The sequence below is a fragment of the Astyanax mexicanus genome, chromosome 1 (genome assembly GCF_023375975.1).
Source record: "Astyanax mexicanus isolate ESR-SI-001 chromosome 1, AstMex3_surface, whole genome shotgun sequence".
Taxonomy (NCBI): Eukaryota; Metazoa; Chordata; class Actinopteri; order Characiformes; family Acestrorhamphidae; genus Astyanax; species Astyanax mexicanus.
Genome location: NC_064408.1, coordinates 51669789 through 51689139, shown reverse-complemented (window position 1 = coordinate 51689139; position 19351 = coordinate 51669789). Strand labels below are relative to the sequence as shown.

General features: G+C 37.5%; 2 protein-coding genes across 2 annotated transcripts; both read left to right on the top strand.

The window, feature by feature from the left end:
- The first annotated feature begins 9305 nt into the window (after positions 1 to 9305).
- On the top strand, positions 9306 to 15957 carry arpc5b (actin related protein 2/3 complex, subunit 5B). The gene is made up of 4 exons (XM_049479780.1): positions 9306 to 9575; positions 10862 to 10933; positions 11151 to 11327; positions 14529 to 15957. The coding sequence occupies exons 1-4, from the start codon at positions 9435 to 9437 to the stop codon at positions 14589 to 14591; spliced, it is 453 nt and encodes a 150-aa protein (XP_049335737.1). The 5' UTR covers positions 9306 to 9434; the 3' UTR covers positions 14592 to 15957.
- Positions 15958 to 17817: 1860 nt separating this feature from the next.
- Positions 17818 to 19034, top strand: LOC103045211 (coiled-coil domain-containing protein 42 like-2-like). The gene has a single exon (XM_007240731.3). It carries the CDS (start codon positions 18111 to 18113, stop codon positions 18810 to 18812), a length of 702 nt encoding a protein of 233 aa, XP_007240793.3. The 5' UTR covers positions 17818 to 18110; the 3' UTR covers positions 18813 to 19034.
- Positions 19035 to 19351: the final 317 nt, after the last annotated feature.

Here is a 19351-nt window from a genome sequence, read left to right as displayed (position 1 = left end):
AAATACAATATATACAAAAGATAAGACAATTTAAGGACATGACAGTGCAGTAATGATACGGTGTAATAGAGTGTATAGTGGGGATAAGGTGCAAAGATGTGTAACATACTGTAACATATAGAACATGATCACAGCAGTTACTAAGTTAGAGAGTTTGTAGTTTTTGAGAGTGGCAGCAAATATTGCTCATAGGAATAAAGACATTTCATTCTCTGTGTGCTGAGTGTGTGTGTGTGTGGGTGAAGTTCAGTCTTTGTGTGTGTAAAGGGGGGGTGGGGGGTTCAGTTCAGTTTTGTGTGTGTGGTGGGTGGGGTGGGGTTCAGCTCTGTCTCTGTGTGTTGAGAAGTCTGACTGCCTGGTGGATGAAGCTGTTGCAGAGTCTAGAAGTGGAGGCTCGGATTCTCCTGTATCTTCTGCCGGATGGCATCAGAGCGTCCGTGTGAGGGATGGGTGGGGTCGTCCACAATGCTGGTGGCTTTGCGGATGCAGCGTGCGGTGTAGATCTTGGTGATGGAGGGAAGAGAGACTCCGATGATCTTCTCAGCTGTCCTCACTTTCCTCTTGGGTCTTGCAGTCTGAAATGTTGCAGTTCCCAAACCAGACGGTAATGATGGTGCTCAGGATGCTTTCTACAGTCCCTCTATAGAACATGGTGAGGATGGGAGGTGGTAGATACGTTTTCCTTTGTCTCCGCAGGAAGTACAGGCGCTGCTGAAAAAGGTTAAAATAGAAAATCTTGTTCATAGAATTGTATCCATTCAGCAAAGCCCTTCTTTTTCTTCATCTCACGGTACAGAACTTGAAGTCCTACAAATGGAACATAATATTATTTATACAGAAATAGCCAAAAGTGCTTTTGTTAGATCAAGGCAAAAATGGCTGGAAGCTGGTGAAAAAAAACAGTAAATATTTTTTTGGCCTTGAAAAAAAAAAATCGTAATTCTCTAATCAACAAACATAAAATTGATGATGAAACCTCATCTGATGCATCTAAAATCTTAAAATATGTACAACAGTGATACTCAACATAATAATGCAGAATTATTCAGTGTCCTTAAATATCTCATTTTAGCAGATGAAGGTTACAAATTGGAATGTTCAAAACCCTTAACATTAGAAGAAATTGAAGAGAGCATTACCAGATTGGAAAACAATAAATCACCTGGAAATGATGGCTTAACCTCTGAATTTTATAAACTTTTTAAAGGAAAAATCTCAAAATATCTTATCTTATCTTATCTCATCTAGCTGTATATGTAGAGTCATTTGAGGCAGGCGAACTGCCTTCCAGTATGAAACAAGGAATTATTACTCTTATTCCAAAGGCAAAAAAAGATCATTTCTTGGTAGAAAATTGGCGCCCTATTATTTTACTAAACAATGATAATAAAATAATTTTCTTCTGTTTTGGCTAAAAGATTTAAATCAGGTCTTAATAACATTATTAGTGAATCCCAAAATGGTTTCTTAAAAGAACGCAACATTTCAAACTATGGCTGCATTATTTTGGTAGTCGACTAAACTGATGATCATTTTTCATATATAATATAGGGGTTATCTATCTATTAAATATAAATCTTGGTTTTGTATGTGCTTCATGAATATGCAGACAAGGGGTCTAAACGGTTCAGGTCAATGGAAAAAAATTATATTTTAAAAACTGGCCTCTATTACATTCTGTGGTAAATAAATATGCTCAGAAGAACCCTGTACATTTTATTCTGTATATATGTACATCTTGAACAACACTGGATCCTCTGAATTTGGAGATCGTTTAGGGGTAATTATTAGAAAAATGCAAGCTTTAAGCTAATGCTTAACGTCAAAGCACAGTGGCGGACAATGGCAGCGGACTCGATTTTGCACTACACCCAGGGGCAGATTTTACCACCACGCAGCCCACGCAATTGTGTGGGGCCCCCCTGCTGGCCAAAAGTTTTTTTTTAAACACATATATATATACATATACAGAGGGCAGTTAGTTCATTAGTTGGCTCAGCTGTGTGTAATATGCCCTTAGTGTTGCCAACTCCTCAGTAAGGAAAGTAGCAATTGGCTGTCCTAGTTGCAGGAAATCGCTAAATGACGCCATCGCCTAATTTGCATAATATATGTTTTTGAAGCTGTAAAGGATTAACGTTGTGGGACAAAAAAAAAATTTGTAAAACACCTTAAAATATGTTAGAAATGTTACACATGAACTCTAACAAATAAACAACTTCTGTTGCTTTTTTAAATAGACAGTCACTTCTCAAAATAGCTTTTTTTGTACATTAATTACATAAATCAGTTTTTTGCCGTGTTGTTAAATGTTATTATAAGAGCAGCAGTTAGCCGGAACTGTTATTCTACGTTTTTTTTTTTTTTAGTTTTTTTTTTCAGGGTTTTGTTTTATTTGATTTTTTAAAGTTTTCTTTATTTTTAAACATATTATAGACAAATTGTTCAATGATGAGCTATCTGGCTAGATGTTTAGTCAGACACTGTGAGTGACAGGCTAGTGACTAAGGTGAGTGACTGAGACTGTGTGTGTGTGTGTGACCACTTTTACAATGTACAATTTTTTTTTTTTTTAATTAAGAATTTACTTTGTTTCACTTTTATAAGTGCTATTGTAATGTAGGGCTGCAACCAATGATTATTTTGGTAGTCGACTAATCTGATGATCATTTTTTCGATTAGTCAATTAGTCAACGATTATTTCTACCATGTCCTCCATCTCTAAAAACAACAGAGAAACAGCTAAACATGAGATTTAAAAGGCATTTAAATGTCCACATGTTGTTTAAGCGTGGAGAGTACTGATATTTAGTTAATAAATATGTAATCTGTTGTGTTTGGGCACTTTTGGAGACCAAGTTCCTTTTGTCCCCAGTACTTTGTGTAATGCGGTTCTGTTACAAAGTAATGATTAGACGACAATGAGAATTGTAGTCTATAGGGGTGTCACAATTTCGATATTTTATCGAAATCGATCGAAATTATGTCATGGTCTCGAGCATCGAAGTCAAAAAAGATGATCGACGATACCTTCCTCTAAGCTACGCAAACACGCGCGTGCTAGCAAATGGCGCAGCACATGCCGCGGACATTGTGACTGCTGAAAGAGCAGCCCTTTCTCAAGAATGTGGACATTCTCATCTTCTTAAAGAAAAACTTATAAAATATAAAAATAACAGTTGTTTTGTCTAGACTCAAATATGTTAATAGTTTTGGTACCTTAAGGAGCATCTTTCTCTCAGATAAAGTTAATAATATATCTTTGTTAAAGAAAAAAAATTTTCATTCTCAGGGACCGAGTCTTATTTTTCATGTTTAACTGTTATAGTAGGATAGAGTTCAGTTTGTTAAGGCTCTAAATGTTCTATTATTTTGTACATGACTGTTCCTGTATTTTTTTATTAATTATTTTATGTTGCACAATTGCTGTTTTAATAGTGCCCGCTGCTGCTACCAAAAAAGCCACTAGATGGGATTACATTTATATCTTTAAAAAACTGGCATAGGCCTCTCTGCTGTAAAAAAAAAAAAGAAAATTGAGAATCAAATCGAATCGTGACCCTAAAATCGGAAATAAAATCGAATCGAGGATTTAGAGAATCGTGACACCCCAAGTAGTCTACAAATTTAAATAATCGATATTGTCGATTATATCGACTAATCGTTGCAGACCTATTGTAATTTACACTCACCCAAATCTTTGTGGACATCCATTCTAATGACTAAACGTCACAGATTTGACATACCAAGTTTGAAGAAATTAATTTCAGGGAGGTACCCCCGTATGGAGTCAAAAAAGGGTCATAAAGATTTTGAGTTTGTAAAACAGAAGTCACAAATGTACTGAAACTTGTAACTGCGTTTAAACAACTACATGCACAAAAATCCAAATCCACAAATTAACTGGAATGTGCAAACTTGAAACAGAAAGTAATATTAATAATAATTCAAATGTACAAATGCGAAAAAATATTTTAATTATATATAAATATATATTTTTTAATTTGTAAATCCAATCTCTTGAATGTGTGAATCAGTACTGCTCAAATGGCTTAAGCTGGGTCAGACCAAAAATCACATTGAATTTGTGAGGTTGTAAATGTGACAGTGGGTGTTTTTCACTGTGGAGCTAAAAATCCTCTCATTCACCTTCTCTGCTGCGTGTGCGAAGCTCTAGCTGCAGTTGCGAATTTTGACCCTGTTTTGACGCCTGATTGATGGACCAATAGGAAAGCTTTATCCGGACCAATCAGATTACGGGGTTTGTTTAACCAATCAGAACAATGGGTGGGTCTCTGCAGCTCAGAGTACTGGGCGTGTCGAAAGGTGGTCGTCTATTGGTCTATTGGAGCTGACGTTCCACGTGGCCGCCATTTTGGAGTCGGCCACCATGCGCCCCCCAGTGGATCAATTTACACTGAGGAAGGAGTTTAATAAACCGATAATATTCACAACTCTACCAATTTACACACGGTTTGGTTTGTTACAAACAGCAGAGATGTAGTAATGATACAGGACGCTGTCACACATTACAAATATGTGCTTTCATGCTGAAATACTTTACATTATGCTCTTTATCAAAGACAGACATATGGTATAGCATATTAATTAGTACATAAATTAATTAATTTATTAATATATATATATATATATATATATATATATATATATATATATATATATATATATATATATATATGTGTGTGTGTGTGTGTGTGTGTGTGTGTGTGCATCTATGTACATAAATATAAAATTAATTCATATAATTAGAACATAATATAAAGTATTTCAGCATGAAAGCACGTATTTGTAATGTGTAAATCGGGTAAAAAATTGGTAGAGTCATGAATATTATTGTTTTATTAAACTCCTTCCTCTGTGTAAATTAATCCACCGGGGGCGCATGGTGGCTGACTCCAAAATGGCGGCCACACTTTCGACACGCCCACACCTTTCGACACGCCCAGTACTCTGAGCTGCAGAGACCCACCCATTGTTCTGATTGGTTAAACAAACCCCGTAATCTGATTGGTCCGGATAAAGCTTTCCTATTGGTCCATCAATCAGGCGTCAAAACAGGGTCAAAATTCGCAACTGCAGCTAGAGCTTCGCACCCGCAGCAGAGAAGGTGAATGAGAGGATTTTTAGCTCCACAGTGAAAAACACCCACTGTCACATTTACAACCTCACAAATTCCATGTGATTTTTGGTCTGACCCAGCTTAAGCCATTTGAGCAGTACTGATTCACACATTCAAGAGATTGGATTTACAAATTAAAAAATATATATTTATATATAATTAAAATATTTTTTCGCATTCGTACATTTGAATTATTATTAATATTACTTTCTGTTTCAAGTTTGCACATTCCAGTTAATTTGTGGATTTGGATTTTTGTGCATGTAGTTGTTTAAACGCAGTTACAAGTTTCAGTACATTTGTGACTTCTGTTTTACAAACTCAAAATCTTTATGACCCTTTTTTGACTCCATACCCCCGGACCAATTTGGGATGATCTATCTATATAATATATAATATAGGGGTTATCTACCGTCGGCGGGCCAGAAATATGTCGTAATTGATATCTTGCTGTGTTTATGAATAATTATGGACACCCAATATGCCATTTTAAAGCCTAGAATCTCTGCTTTTCTGTATCTAGCCTATTTAGCTGTATGTCCTTTCAGGAAATAAACATTTAGGGCAAAAAATGCCTTGTTTATTAGAATTAAGATTCATAATTTTGAATCAGGTAAAGCTTTATATTCTTTATATTCTATAATTTGTATGAAACATGTTTAAGTAAAGGGTGGTCTGTTACTTTCCAATGTATACTTGTACTTATTTGCAATAAAAAGGCATTGTAAGATCTACCTGCTGTTTTATTTATTCAAATTCCTGCTCCATGGAAAATATGGGCTGGATTTGGGCATGAAACTCCCGAGCTAAAAAAGTGGCCCACTCTGGCCCTGGAGCAGTGTAATGTTGAGCAGTGTAGTCTGTGTTCGAGCTTTAAAAGGCAGATAATAAGCAGCACTTCCCTGTAGATTTAATATTTAATTAAGGTCATTGGTTTATTCTAATTACAACACACCTGACCCAAATAATCAACTAACTATCTGCCCTCACTGAGGCGAGCTTTGTGATGCAGCAGTTACTTCAGAAACAAAGCTAGAACCATAGAATTTAAAATACTTAATGTTAAAAGGCTTAATGTGTGTGTTTTTCCACTGAAACCTATTATATAACCACAAATCCTAACAAGGATTAATGTGCTAAAACAACAAACCAGAAACACTAAACATCTCTAATTTATTTCACAGCATAATAAAGATTGTATATATTAAAACGTGGTACAGTGTTTAAAGCTGGTTCTGGGGTAACTCTGTGCTGTTGGGTTAGTGATTTTCTGCTGTAACACTCAGTTCTCCTCAGTGAGGGCAGTTAGTTCATTAGTTGGATCAGCTGGCTGTAACATGCTCACTGGTGTTGTGCCGAAGAGAGTCCCCTGCCGATCTCTGCGACTCTGAGGTCAGTTCACTCCACTGTAGCATTAGCTTAAAGCTAGCATTTTCCTCTTTACGACTCTTAAACAATCTTGTTGGATGATAACCAGTCCATCGTATCTCACATCATCTTAAAAGTATTGGATGAACACCATCATTCCAGAGAACACAGTTCCACTGCTCCACAGCTTAATACTGGGGCTTTATACACTATTCCAAGGGATGTCCACAAACATTTAAATGCAATGTATTATTATTATTATTTCTTATTATTTTTATTTTCAATACTGAGATTAGTTCCCAGGTGAATAGCTGTTGAATTCTACTTTGTCTTGTGTCTAAAATTTACAGATGTACTGTAGTCTCTATTGTTCTTTTGCTGTGGGTGACATTTTCTGGTCAAACATTTTCTGGTGAGTTGAAAGCCAACCTCTCTTTTACAGTTTTTATTATTATTAATGAATTATCCTTCTTTAAATTTTCCCGTTCCACTTTAAATGGTGCTGGAGGCATAAATAGCACAGAGGCACCAGTAGGCAACTGCTCCAACTTTGTTCTTTAACTACATATGTTAAATATTTACTATTAGGGTCACACATCATCTTATTTATTTATTTATTTATTTATTTATTTATTTATTTATTTATTGAAACACACCAGCTGGAGTAGCCAGTTCTATTGTGTAAAGCTAAATACATGTATTTATTTTTTATAGTGTTTTCTGTTTTCTTTAGGCTACTAATGTGAGAGTAATACAGGCCTTAGTGTCCAAGATTGCTGTGATAAGTGAGGCTCCCCTACGGCTGCAAGAGAAAATCAAGATATTCTAAAGTTTAATATAGATTTTTAATGCTAAATAACTAAAAAATTCCATTCTAATTTAGAAATGACTCTTTTTTTAATTAGAAGAGAAAAGACTGTCTGCTTTTTAAAATTGATTAGCTAGTAAATCTGATTCACATTTGGAAGTAAGCCCAGTGTTTAATAACTTATTGATTTTTATTTATTTATTTTTTTCAGAAGGAAAATCTAAAATGAAGTCATAAGTAGTTATTATACACATTCTGCCAACTAATGAACTAACTGCCCTCTCTGAGGAGAACTGAATGTGTTAAAGCAGAAAATCACCAACCCTTAGTGATTAGATTTTTTTTTTATTTCTGCATACTTGTTTAAAAAAATGTTTTCCGTTTTTCTTTTGCCAACCTTTTGGCCAGCAGGGGGGGTGCGTGGTGGTAAAATCTGCCCCTGGGTGTAGCGCAGAATCGAGTCCGCTGCCATTGTCCGCCACTGTGCTGTGACGTTAAGCATTAGCTTAAAGCTAGCATTTTTCTAATTATTACCCCTAAACGATCTCAAAATTCAGAGGATCCAGTGTTGTTCAAGATGTACATATATACAGAATAAAATGTACAGGGTTCTTCTGAGCATATTTATTTACCACAGAATGTAATAGAGGCCAGTTTTTTTAAAATATTCATTTTTTTCCATTGACCTGACCCCTTGTCTGCATATTCATGAAGCACATCCAAAACCAAGATTTATATTTTATAGATAGATAACCCCTATATTATATATGAAAAATGATCATCAGATTAGTCGACTACCAAAATAATGCAGCCCTATTTCAAACAATATCTGGCTAATTTTAGACCTCATTGATTATCAAGAGTTTTTACTTTATGACCCATATATTCTGTTCTTATATTTTCATAAAGCCATTTCATATCACTATAGAATTGGCTTTTAATTTACAAACATAATTTTTCCCCTCACAGGTTTTTATTATGGAACAATGAACATATTTCCCTTAATAAGGAAACATTATTTTCTCAATTGCTATTTGGAAAAGTTTTAAAGCATTACAATTGAATTTAAATAATACAAAATATAAAATAAATAAATAGAAAAGATAATTTGAGAAATTCTTGTGGATCATCATTATTTTTGCAATCTTTTCAAAGGATGAGATGACTATGGAATTCTTTTTTTTTTTTTAGATTGTTTTGGCAATTCCTCTTGCTTTTTTCTCTTTTGTTGTTTTTTTTCCTTCTTTTCTTTATTTACTAATCTTTGACATTGTTTATTTGCTGCTGTTACTGCTTGTTTCCTGTTTTGATTTATCACGGCACCTATTTGCATAACTAATACACAAAAAAAGGGGACGTCCTGATCATGGTAGCGAGTCATTGGAGCACCTCCAAAGGGAGGTGCACAGCTCCAAATAGGGGGGACATGTGTGATTATTATTAGTTGAAGAGAAATTCAGCGTTTTTTTTTTTTAATAAAATGTTAATCATTATTTAGTTACGTTTCTTTTCCATCTTTGTTATTTTTTGTCTACGGTTAATGGAATATTTCATGCATCTGAGCTCCATGTAACAGCGAAAGTTATTAAATATATTATTAACATATTATATAATCATCAGAAACATGTAATTTAATCATTTTTCTACAGTCAGTACTCATCAACCCACAGTAAATAAATGCATTAGTATTAATGTGTAGAATGGATGGGACTGATGTCTCATTCATGAAAATCCTGCATACATTTTACTTGTTTTTAGACATTTATATGTTCTGTATATGCAAATGTTGTGTAGATCACAAGTTTCAAAGCCTTGAGCAACGTCATAATGTACGTTTAATGTTTTTTTCTGCTTTGCCTGTGGCTTTAACGCACTTCATCTTACTTTTAAATATTTTTTAAGATGTTAGAAATACGTAACATACAATATACAGGTATATGGTGGCTCCTGCTCGCAGAGCTGCGGCTTGGGCTGTAGGGGTCGCGCTGTTGTGAAGAAGTGGGCGGAATCCTGCGGAGAGGAAGCGAGTGAACGGCTGCAGGCGGACCAGTGTCTCGAGTCGCGTTATTCATGATCTACAGTTAATCAGCGGATTAACCAGGGAAACTCTCAGCAGTCATGTCGAAGAACACCGTGTCCGACCGATTCCGCAAGGTGGATGTGGACGAATATGACGAGAACAAGTTCGTGGACGAGGAGGATGGAGGAGAGAACCAGCTGGGTCCAGACGAGGCAGAGGTGGATTCCCTGATCAGACAATATCCTTCTGTTCCCAGAGAACACAGACTGCGGTTCACTCGTGTTTTTACACTCTAATCTCGACTAACGAGCTTAACACTGTACTGTACAGTTCAAGCGAGCCAGCTAGTTAGCTTCTTAATCGGAATCATCTTGGAATTGTTCGGTCCACCTTAACTGGTGCAGCGACTACAGTGTCTGCACTGTCCAGCCTGGTTAGCCTCTGCGGTGTAACTGCTGAAAATTTAAGGTGGAACGGAACATTCAAATGCATGTAGGCAGCCTGTGGTATAGGGTGCAGTTAGCTCTAATAAAGGGTATTGCTAATACTGGCCACTGTTAGCGTAATTGTTAGCTAGGTTAGTAAATTAATTAATATTTTTGCCCTCCCAGCCAAATGAACTAGTTAACCTAGCTGTGTGGTACAGTAGATTAATGATGATTAGCGAGTTATACTGTGAAAAAAGCTCATGGTAGGGGTACGATTCAGACTAGATACAATAGAAAATAGAAAGGACCACCAGCTCACTAGCTTTAGCTAACCTATGAAGAAATAAATGTAGACCAGTAATAGAAACAGGCCTGTGTTAAACATTAAGCTTAAAAAGCTATGTACGGCTCTGTGCATGGATAAATAACAGCTAACGCTATCTAAGATAGCTAAGATGAGCTAGGTTATGTGGGGTCTAATTGTCCACCTAAGATAGGTAGGCTATTTCTGTTACCCTAGCTTGGCTTAGCTATGTTAGTTAACTAACGTGGTATATTACAGTAGGTTAACTAGTTTAATATCTAAGCTCGCGGTTAGGTGTCCCAGATAGACTAAGGATTTGACATATAACTGGTTATCCTAACCTTGAGTGTGCCGAAGCTCTTAATTGCAAGACCCCTGTAGCTAGTGTATCAGTTCAGTTCTGCTCAGTGTAAGGCTGCGGATGTCCAGACATGCCCTGTGACCACATTCCTAGCATTATCTCAGTTTCTACCTCCTCAGGAATTGCACTCCCAGGCCAGCACTCACTTTTTACAGTTCACGTTTTCTGCAAACGCCCCTCTCCAGTTTGTAACAGGCTAAGGCCTTTAAATTGAGGAAGTTAGTTTTTTATGTCCATATATGTCCAACTTGCCTGACAGCAATGCTTATATCCTGTTTCTCATTGACTTTTAATGTTATTTATGAAACTATATTCTCTTTTCACTCATAACACTATACAGAAGGTCGGGTATAGTGATGTTGTTTTTGTTTTTAAATATTTGTGTCTGCCTGAAACAGTGCCCAGTCTTCTTTCTTAACTCTCATCTGTAAAGGGAACCTCATGGAGGCGTTGCAGGCAGTCCTGAAAAACCCACCAATCAATACAAAAAATCAGAACGTCAAGGTGAGTGATAAGTTGGTTGGGTGACATCAAAAAGCTATTAAATATCCTCTTTTCCTAGTTACAGTGATTTTAATTAATAGAGATAATCTGCCCTATTTCGCTGTAGCTACAGATATACAGATGAATGCCTTAAGTGTGTTAAGTCTGATTGCTGTCCAACAATAGCTGTGATGTTCACACACAGTGTAAAAGCTGGTCTTTTGTTGTGTTTCTACAGGACCGTGCTGAGGGACTAGTGCTTAAGGTGCTCAGCTCCTTTAAGGCCAGTGACATTGAGAAGGGAGTACAGTCTCTGGACAAGAACGGGGTGGACCTGTTGATGAAGTACATATACAAGGGCTTTGAGAGGCCATCAGAAAATAGCAGCGCTATCCTCCTGCAGTGGCATGAGAAGGTACCATGTGCTGAGCACCACTGATTCAGTCCTCTGTAAATCTGTCTAATCCTTTAGAGACAGAACACAGCTGTAAAGCATTAAAAAGCCAGTCACAAAAAAATGGCGTTTACATCACCTTGGGAGATGTGAAATGAAAATGTGTCTTAACTCAACTTTCCATCTTACTGTATCCTCCACACTGGACCACATCTGATGAAACCAGCACTTCCTGTTTTAAAGGAATGGGATAAGTTGCTGTGCATTGACATGCCAAAACAGTTCCAAAATGCTTTTAATGCGTTGAATCATTGAACTATTGTGTTGCTGCGGTTTGGAGTCATGGTTAGAAAGGTTTACAGTTAAGTTACATTAAGCTTCACTTTGTGTAGAGGTTTAAAACTACCAAATAACAATTCAGTTGCATAGAAACTATTTGACTATATGACCAAAGATTCATGTCCTGATTTAGCCCTTTCATATCCTGATAGTGATATTTATCACAATGGAGTAATGTAATGTGAATTTTCTGATTTTTCATAAAATTAATAATAACTAATGCTTAGTAGAGGAAATGCTTGAGTATACTGGGTATATTGTGTTGCGCAAAAGTAAAAAAAAAAATTGGACCTGTTAGTCTGTATGTCTTTTGCAGCACTGATTACTGCTGCCTACAGCTCTTTGCAGCATCTCATTACAACTCTAAACAGACATTTTAAAGAAACTAGTTCTTAATGTGCTTTATTTTGGAGGACATGTAGTCTCACAGCTTACACTGAGACAGCATTGTATAACTAAATTAAACTACTCACCAACACATTACTGACCGTCCTCACTAATAGAAATCTTAATAAATGGTTAATTAATTAATTTTAATGGTAAAGTTTGCATTTTTATTCAGTTTTAATATACTGAACTGGACTGAACGCTGGGCTGAATAGTGAATAGACAGTTCCACTATCATTTTATTATTTTTCTTATTAAATATGACACATGATAAGCACTTTTTAACTGGAGATAAACATTTAAGAAATGTTTCAATAACGATGATATCACTTTTGTGGTATATTGATATGTATTATTTACAGAATCTTTTACGGACAGGTGTTTTTACTGTCAGTTCGATGCAGAGCAGAACACAAACAGTCTCCATAGCCAGGCTACGGCAGTGCATGATGACGTTATCAAAGCAGAGCCGAACCTAGCCTAGCCTTGGCCCTGCTCGGCTCAATAGGAAATTATATCCTATCGACCGAAATTAAGGAATATATTGCGATATAATTTATGGCCATATCGTCCAGCACTATGCACAGACCTGGAAAAAAAATTACAAACAGTCACAAATTTCCTGACATAGATGTGTATGAGCAGAAAAAGGCAGAAACTTTTATGAAAAAGGATTGTATATAAGATGATAACAGATTTTAAATAATGTAATTACTTTGTCTTCCTGCACAAACAGATGGACCATTTTTTTTTTTTATTATTATTAATTACTTTGTAATAATTTACACTACCGTTCAAAAGTTTGGGGTCACTCAGACAATTTTGTGTTTTCCATGAAAAGTCACACTTATTCACCACCATACGTTGTGAAATGAATAGAAAATAGAGTCAAGACATTGACAAGATTAGAAATAATGATTTGTATTTGAAATAACATTGTTTTTACATCAAACTTTGCTTTCATCAAAGAATCCTCCATTTGCAGCAATTACAGCATTGCACACCTTTGGCATTATAGCTGTTAATTTGTTGAGGTAAGCTGGAGAAATTGCACCCCACGCTTCTAGAAGCAGCTCCCACAAGTTGGATTGGTTGGATGGGCACTTCTGGCGTACCATACGGTCAGGCTGCTCCCACAACAGCTCAATGGGGTTCAGATCTGGTGACTGCGCTGGCCACTCCATTACCAATAGAATACCAGCTGCCTGCTTCTGCTGTAAATAGTTCTTGCACAATTTGGAGGTGTGTTTAGGGTCATTGTCCTGTTGTAGGATGAAATTGGCTCCGATCAGGCGCTGTCCACTGGGTATGGCATGGCGTTGCAAAATGGAGTGATAGCCTTCCTTATTCAGAATCCCTTTTACCCTGTACAAATCTCCCACCTTACCAGCACCAAAGCAACCCCAGACCATCACATTACCTCCACCATGCTTAACAGATGGCGTCAGGCATTCTTCCAGCATCTTTTCATTTGTTCTGCGTCTCACAAACGTTCTTCTTTGTGATCCAAACACCTCAAACTTGGATTCATCTGTCCACAACACTTTTTCCAGTCTTCCTCTGTCCAATGTCTGTGTTCTTTTGCCCATCTTAATCTTTTTCTTTTATTAGCCAGTCTCAGATATGGCTTTTTCTTTGCCACTCTGCCCTGAAGCCCAAAATCCCGCAGCCGCCTCTTCACTGTAGATGTTGACACTGGTGTTTTGCGGGTACTATTTAATGAAGATGCCAGTTGGGGACCTGTGAGGCGTCTGTTTCTCAAACTAGAGACTCTAATGTACTTATCTTCTTGCTTAGTTGTGCAACGCGGCCTTTCACTTCTTTTTCTACTCTGGTTAGAGCCTGTTTGTGCTGTCCTCTGAAGGGAGTAGTACACACCGTTGTAGGAAATCTTCAATTTCTTAGCAATTTCTCGCATGGAGTCGAGTTTCATATGAAAGTTCTCTTTTTCTGGCCATTTTGAGCGTTTAATTGACCCCACAAATGTGATGCTCCAGAAACTCAATCTGCTCAAAGGAAGGTCAGTTTTGTAGCTTCTGTAATGAGCTAGACTGTTTTCAGGTGTGTGAACATGATTGTACAAGGGTTTTCTAATCATCAATTAGCCTTCTGAGCCAATGAGCAAACACATTGTACCATTAGAACACTGGAGTGATAGTTGCTGGAAATGGGCCTCTATACACCTATGTAGATATTGCACTAAAACCAGACATTTGCAGCTAGAATAGTCATTTACCACATTAGCAATGTACAGAGTGTATTTGTTTAAAGTTAGGACTAGTTTAAAGTTATCTTCATTGAAAAGTACAGTGCTTTTCCTTCAAAAATAAGGACGTTTCAATGTGACCCCAAACTTTTGAACGGTAGTGTATGTTTAAATTTAAAGTTAAATATTGTATCAAGTAATAATTATGTATTATAAGTGATAGTAACTTATAAATTGTATTAGATATATTTGTTGGCTACAGATGCTCATGTTGGCTGTGTTGTACTCAGGCTCTCTCTGCAGGAGGAGTGGGCTGCATCGTCCGGGTGCTGACCGCTAGGAAAACTGTGTAAGCACCGGCCCTGGCATTCCGACACTTCACACAGACAACCACAGGATTGGCTTCTGCTGGTCCGCTTAGAACCAAGAAAAGACTTCTACAGGGTGCTGTAAACAACCCATATCTGATTCTGCTCTTCCTTTTTATGGTTTGTCTGTCTTACAGTCTGTGTCATGTTCTCTCTACGCCCCATCACTCAAAATTGTGAGCGTATACTTACGTACATCTTATGGTGCCATTGATTTTTATGGTAGATTTAGCTTCTCTCAGGAAATAAAATCTTAAGGTACGTCGCCTTAAGGATGCAAGTCGTTATGAATTTATAAAATCTATATATATAATTTTTTGTACTTTTTTGTATGACTTAAAGTGGTTCAGTGATTACACTTCTTGGAGATATTTGGGTTTCCCCATATAGTCTGTTTGTGTTCTGCTGGACGAGGGTGTGGTCATAACCTGAAATGTACAGCCACAGATGGGTTAGATGGGGTGTGTCTGTCTCTCGCCTTCCAGTCGGGCATGTCTGTCTGCCTCGCTTCGTCTGGCCTGGAATGGATTAGGATTAATATCCTAAAGGCTTCCTCCCATTTCTGCCCTGTCAGTCCTTAATCCCAGCTCATAGCTTCACAGTATTCACTCCTAAAACAACCAAAGGGCATTAGCTGCTTACTTCACAATGAAAATAGCTTCCTCTTCTGTGCTCCACAATTACAGTAAATAGCAGGTTGTCCAGTTCTGGTCTAACATTCAGCACAGTTTGCTGCCCATGTACAGCCACTGATGCTGGTAACAAAATAGTAGTTTGAATCAAGTGTGTTTTATTGGGTGAACTACCAGAATGTGCTGGAAGTCCCTTAAGGATTGGAACTAGACAGCTGTGCATTTTTGCAAAACGCAGTTAAATACACACCTAGTTTAATAGCTAATTCGTTTACAATTTTCTCACCGTCCCACTGAGCAGCCATTCCCTAATCCTGTTCCTCGCTAATGCCATGGTATAAATGCCTGTGTTTGTCATGTTAAATATTTTACTGTCGCGTCTTTAACTCCATCATTCCTAAGCACTAAGCGTCTGTGTCTTAAATGCTTAAGCACTTACTGCAAGCCTGTAGAAGACCATTTGTACGTAAATGCTTTTGTCTGTACTTCATCACATCTTTGACCAAGCATTGTGAGAGATCACTGTCTACAACTTGTCTGAGCACTAACAATGTACTAAAGCAGATGGACCTCCAATGCAGTAATGTTTTCACTCTTGTGACCAAGTGCAAAACACATTCTCTACAAACCAAACTGGTGTAAAAACTGCCTTACTAAATACTCATCTTTTGTTTGTGCTTTTTGAGATTGAATAATAAAGATTTATACATATGATCAAATTTGCTTATTTCCTTAATTTTCTTTAAACTGTTGGCAGTTTACAGTAAACCAAACAAGATCCATGCAATTGAACACAACTAATATAATAAGTGAAGTGGTTTCTTGTTATGAGGCTATGTTCACATTACATGCCGAATTACTCAAATCAGATTTTTTGCTCAGATCGGATCTTGGCGATTCACATTTACAATGTAAGTGATCTGTATCTGTGTGTAATATGAATGGATCTGTCCCTGAAACGCCTCACATGCTACAGCTGCACAACTACACCAAGAGATGTGTGGGTACGAGAGAGAAGCATGTAGCGCATGCGTAAAAACAAAAAGATGCATGAATTCTAATTTGACCGTTCACATTCATGTTGCATGTCCATGGATCGAATACGTGTCCGATTTAGGACCACATATGAAAATGACTGAACTTTGATTCGAAAAAATCGGAAGTGAAATCTAAACCACATTGAGCAAAAATCTGATTTTGAGTCACTTCATCCTGGTAATGTGAACGTAGCTTAAGACTAGTTAACCACACTTTTGGTGTAACAGGCTCTTGGATCTCAGCTCATTCGTTATGGCCAGTGGCCTCCACTTCAGTAATGAAGCAATTTTTTTTTCTGATCCCATCAAAGATGACTTGTGGTGTGCTTGAGATCACTGTCCTGTTGAAAGGTCTAATAAAGTTACTGTGTCCTTACTGCCTGCATTAAATAAACACTGATGAATAAAATGTAACAACCATATTGTTAACACTAATAATGTTGTAGCAATATTTGTATCACTGGCAAATTTAATTTGCACACTTGATTGAATCCATTGACTTGACTTATTGACTGAATCCCTGCTGATCCATCAACCTGAAAACTTCCACTTCTGTTTTGTCGCTCCACAGAACAGAATTCCAACTTCTGCGGCTTTGTCTTGTCAAATATACAAGTGAAGTTCAGTAAAGATTGAGTTATAGTTTGTTGTTCATAATTTAATTACAAAACTGCACTTGCACTGATTGTTTTTCATTTCATAAAATGACAAGGAACAGTCAAATTCGGTTCCACTAACAAGGCTAAACGTTCTGTGATTCTGCACTATACTACTGCACACAATACTGATTTAGTTTAAATTTGAATATTAATATACTGTTTACACTAGTAATATATGTAATTAGGCATACAATTATTAAATTAGCAGCTGATTTAAAAAATGCAAATATACGTGAATGAGTTTAATCTGATCACTTAGCAACCACCACGGATACCCTAGCAACACCATAGCAACCGCCACAGACACCATAGCAACACCTTAGCAATCGCCACAGATACCATAGCAACACCTTAGCAACCACCTAGCAACACCTTAGCAACCACCACCACAGACACCATAGCAACCACCACAGATACCATAGCAACACCTTAGCAACCACCACAGACACCATAGCAACACCTTAGCAACCACAACTGACCTTAGACAAGACTGAACAAAGGCTGCAGAGATACTGTAGTCGGTGATTGGTTTAATAACGTTTTTCATTACATTACAGTTTGTTTGTTTACACATAATTAAGGTGCAGAGAAACTAAGCAGTTAGTGTAACGTCATCAGAGATTCATTAGGTCTCTGTGAACATAGAGGTCCTGTCTTCAAGGGTTACTGCAGTGCTTCTCTTTTACAGGAGCTTGCTGTGTTCGGGTGGGATGGTTAAATGGGTGTTGATGTTATGTTGCTTTTTTTACGCTCTCTTTTTTTCCCCCCAGGCTGTCACTTCATACTTTTTTTTCAGTCTTAGATTGAAGTATATATATATATATATATATATATATATATATATATATATATATATATATATATATATATATATATATTATACTTTGCCATATTTTACCAAATGTAGTGTGCTTCCATCAAATTAAGTTAAGTTTTGGATTTTTATTTAATTTAAATGTATGTCAATTGAAATGACATAGGCTTACTTATTACTTATATAAAAATATTCGTCACAGGACACCGTACTTATTACTTAGAACCAGTCATCCTAGCAACCAGCGGTAACCAAGGGAGGGCGGGGCAGGCGGCGTTCCGAACGTGACGTCATCGCTCAAGTCTGCGAGTGAGTATAAAAGCGCTGACATCACAAACAGAACGTCATTCGCGCAATTGAAGATGTTTCGCTTGAAAGATACTACTGTGCCTATGCCAAAGGAGGACTTGTGGACTGGAACCGCTCGAATACTGGACAAACAGCGAGAGATAAAGTACATACATGCTGTTCTCAGAAAACACAAAGAGAGACAAATTGCTGCCCTGCTGACCAAGAAGGAGAAACTGCAGAAGCGAGTCAGCCAGGACCGAATCTACTGGAGCTTATTAGACAGTGTCTTGAAGTCCTCAGATGAGTTTGAGGACTTTGGAAAGCTCATTGGCCGCTTCAAGACACTGGTGCGTACGAAGGAGCAGCTGCTGAAGAGGCAGAGCACGATGGAGAGCGAGAGAGAGAGGGAAGCCGTGCAGCTGAGGCAATATGTCAGCGAGAGGAGATCATTGTTACAGCATTATGAGAACACACTCTCACAGCTACAGACTGAACTGAACACCACCCGTTCTCAGGCTCGCAGATTGGAATCCACTGAGAAGCACATCCAGAAAACAGATGCCAAAAGGACATTACTTTTGGGCCGGATACACGTTGCGACACGGAATCTTTATCAAATGACTGGCGGAGTCACAAGTGGTGCTGAAGGGTTTAATGTTAAGGACACGCTGGATCAACTGGACAGGATACAGCAGAACATCCAGATGTGGACTGAAATTCTTCAGGATCTGGGGTCAGACAAAGGATCTATCAAAGCCAGCAACCACGCGTGAAACCCCACACAAATTCACTAAACTGTACAGACCGAGCGGATTTTACCGGACAGTATTTGAAACAGGAGGCTCTCGCGCCGCCGCAGCGTCTCTAATCACCGGCCGCAGCTCATCAATCACCTAATCAATATCAATACACGCCTTCCTGCCGCGCATGCGCACCAGCCAACCAGCGCCTACTGGCAGAAAATAGAAACAAAATAAAAGACTGCATTTATTCCATTTTATTGTTTAATTATTTTACATTAATTTATTGACTAGAAAAAAAATAAGGACAAGAATTCAGTATTCCGTACACCTGCCAACAAACAGGCAACGGTGTTCCGTACACCTCAGATTTCCGCTCGTAGTGGCTGTATTTTGCAAAACTTCACCACATTTAACATATGAGCTTAGACTGACATAGAAGCTTAGTTAAGTGTTTGTCAAATTGATTTGACAAGTTGTCTATGAATTGAAAACAAATCTCAGCTGTCTATGAGTGATGAAGTGGAGCTGGAGTAAGCTCGTTTTTAAAGTAAGTTAAAAACTATAATTAT

Coding starts and splice junctions, on each gene's coding strand:
- arpc5b (XM_049479780.1), top strand. CDS start 9,435: ATGTCGAAGAACACCGTGTCCGACCGATTCCGCAAGGTGGATGTGGAC. Junction 10,934..11,150: donor CAAAAAATCAGAACGTCAAG/GTGAGTGATAAG, acceptor GTGTTTCTACAG/GACCGTGCTGAGGGACTAGT. Junction 11,328..14,528: donor TCCTGCAGTGGCATGAGAAG/GTACCATGTGCT, acceptor TGTTGTACTCAG/GCTCTCTCTGCAGGAGGAGT.
- LOC103045211 (XM_007240731.3), top strand. CDS start 18,111: ATGTTTCGCTTGAAAGATACTACTGTGCCTATGCCAAAGGAGGACTTG.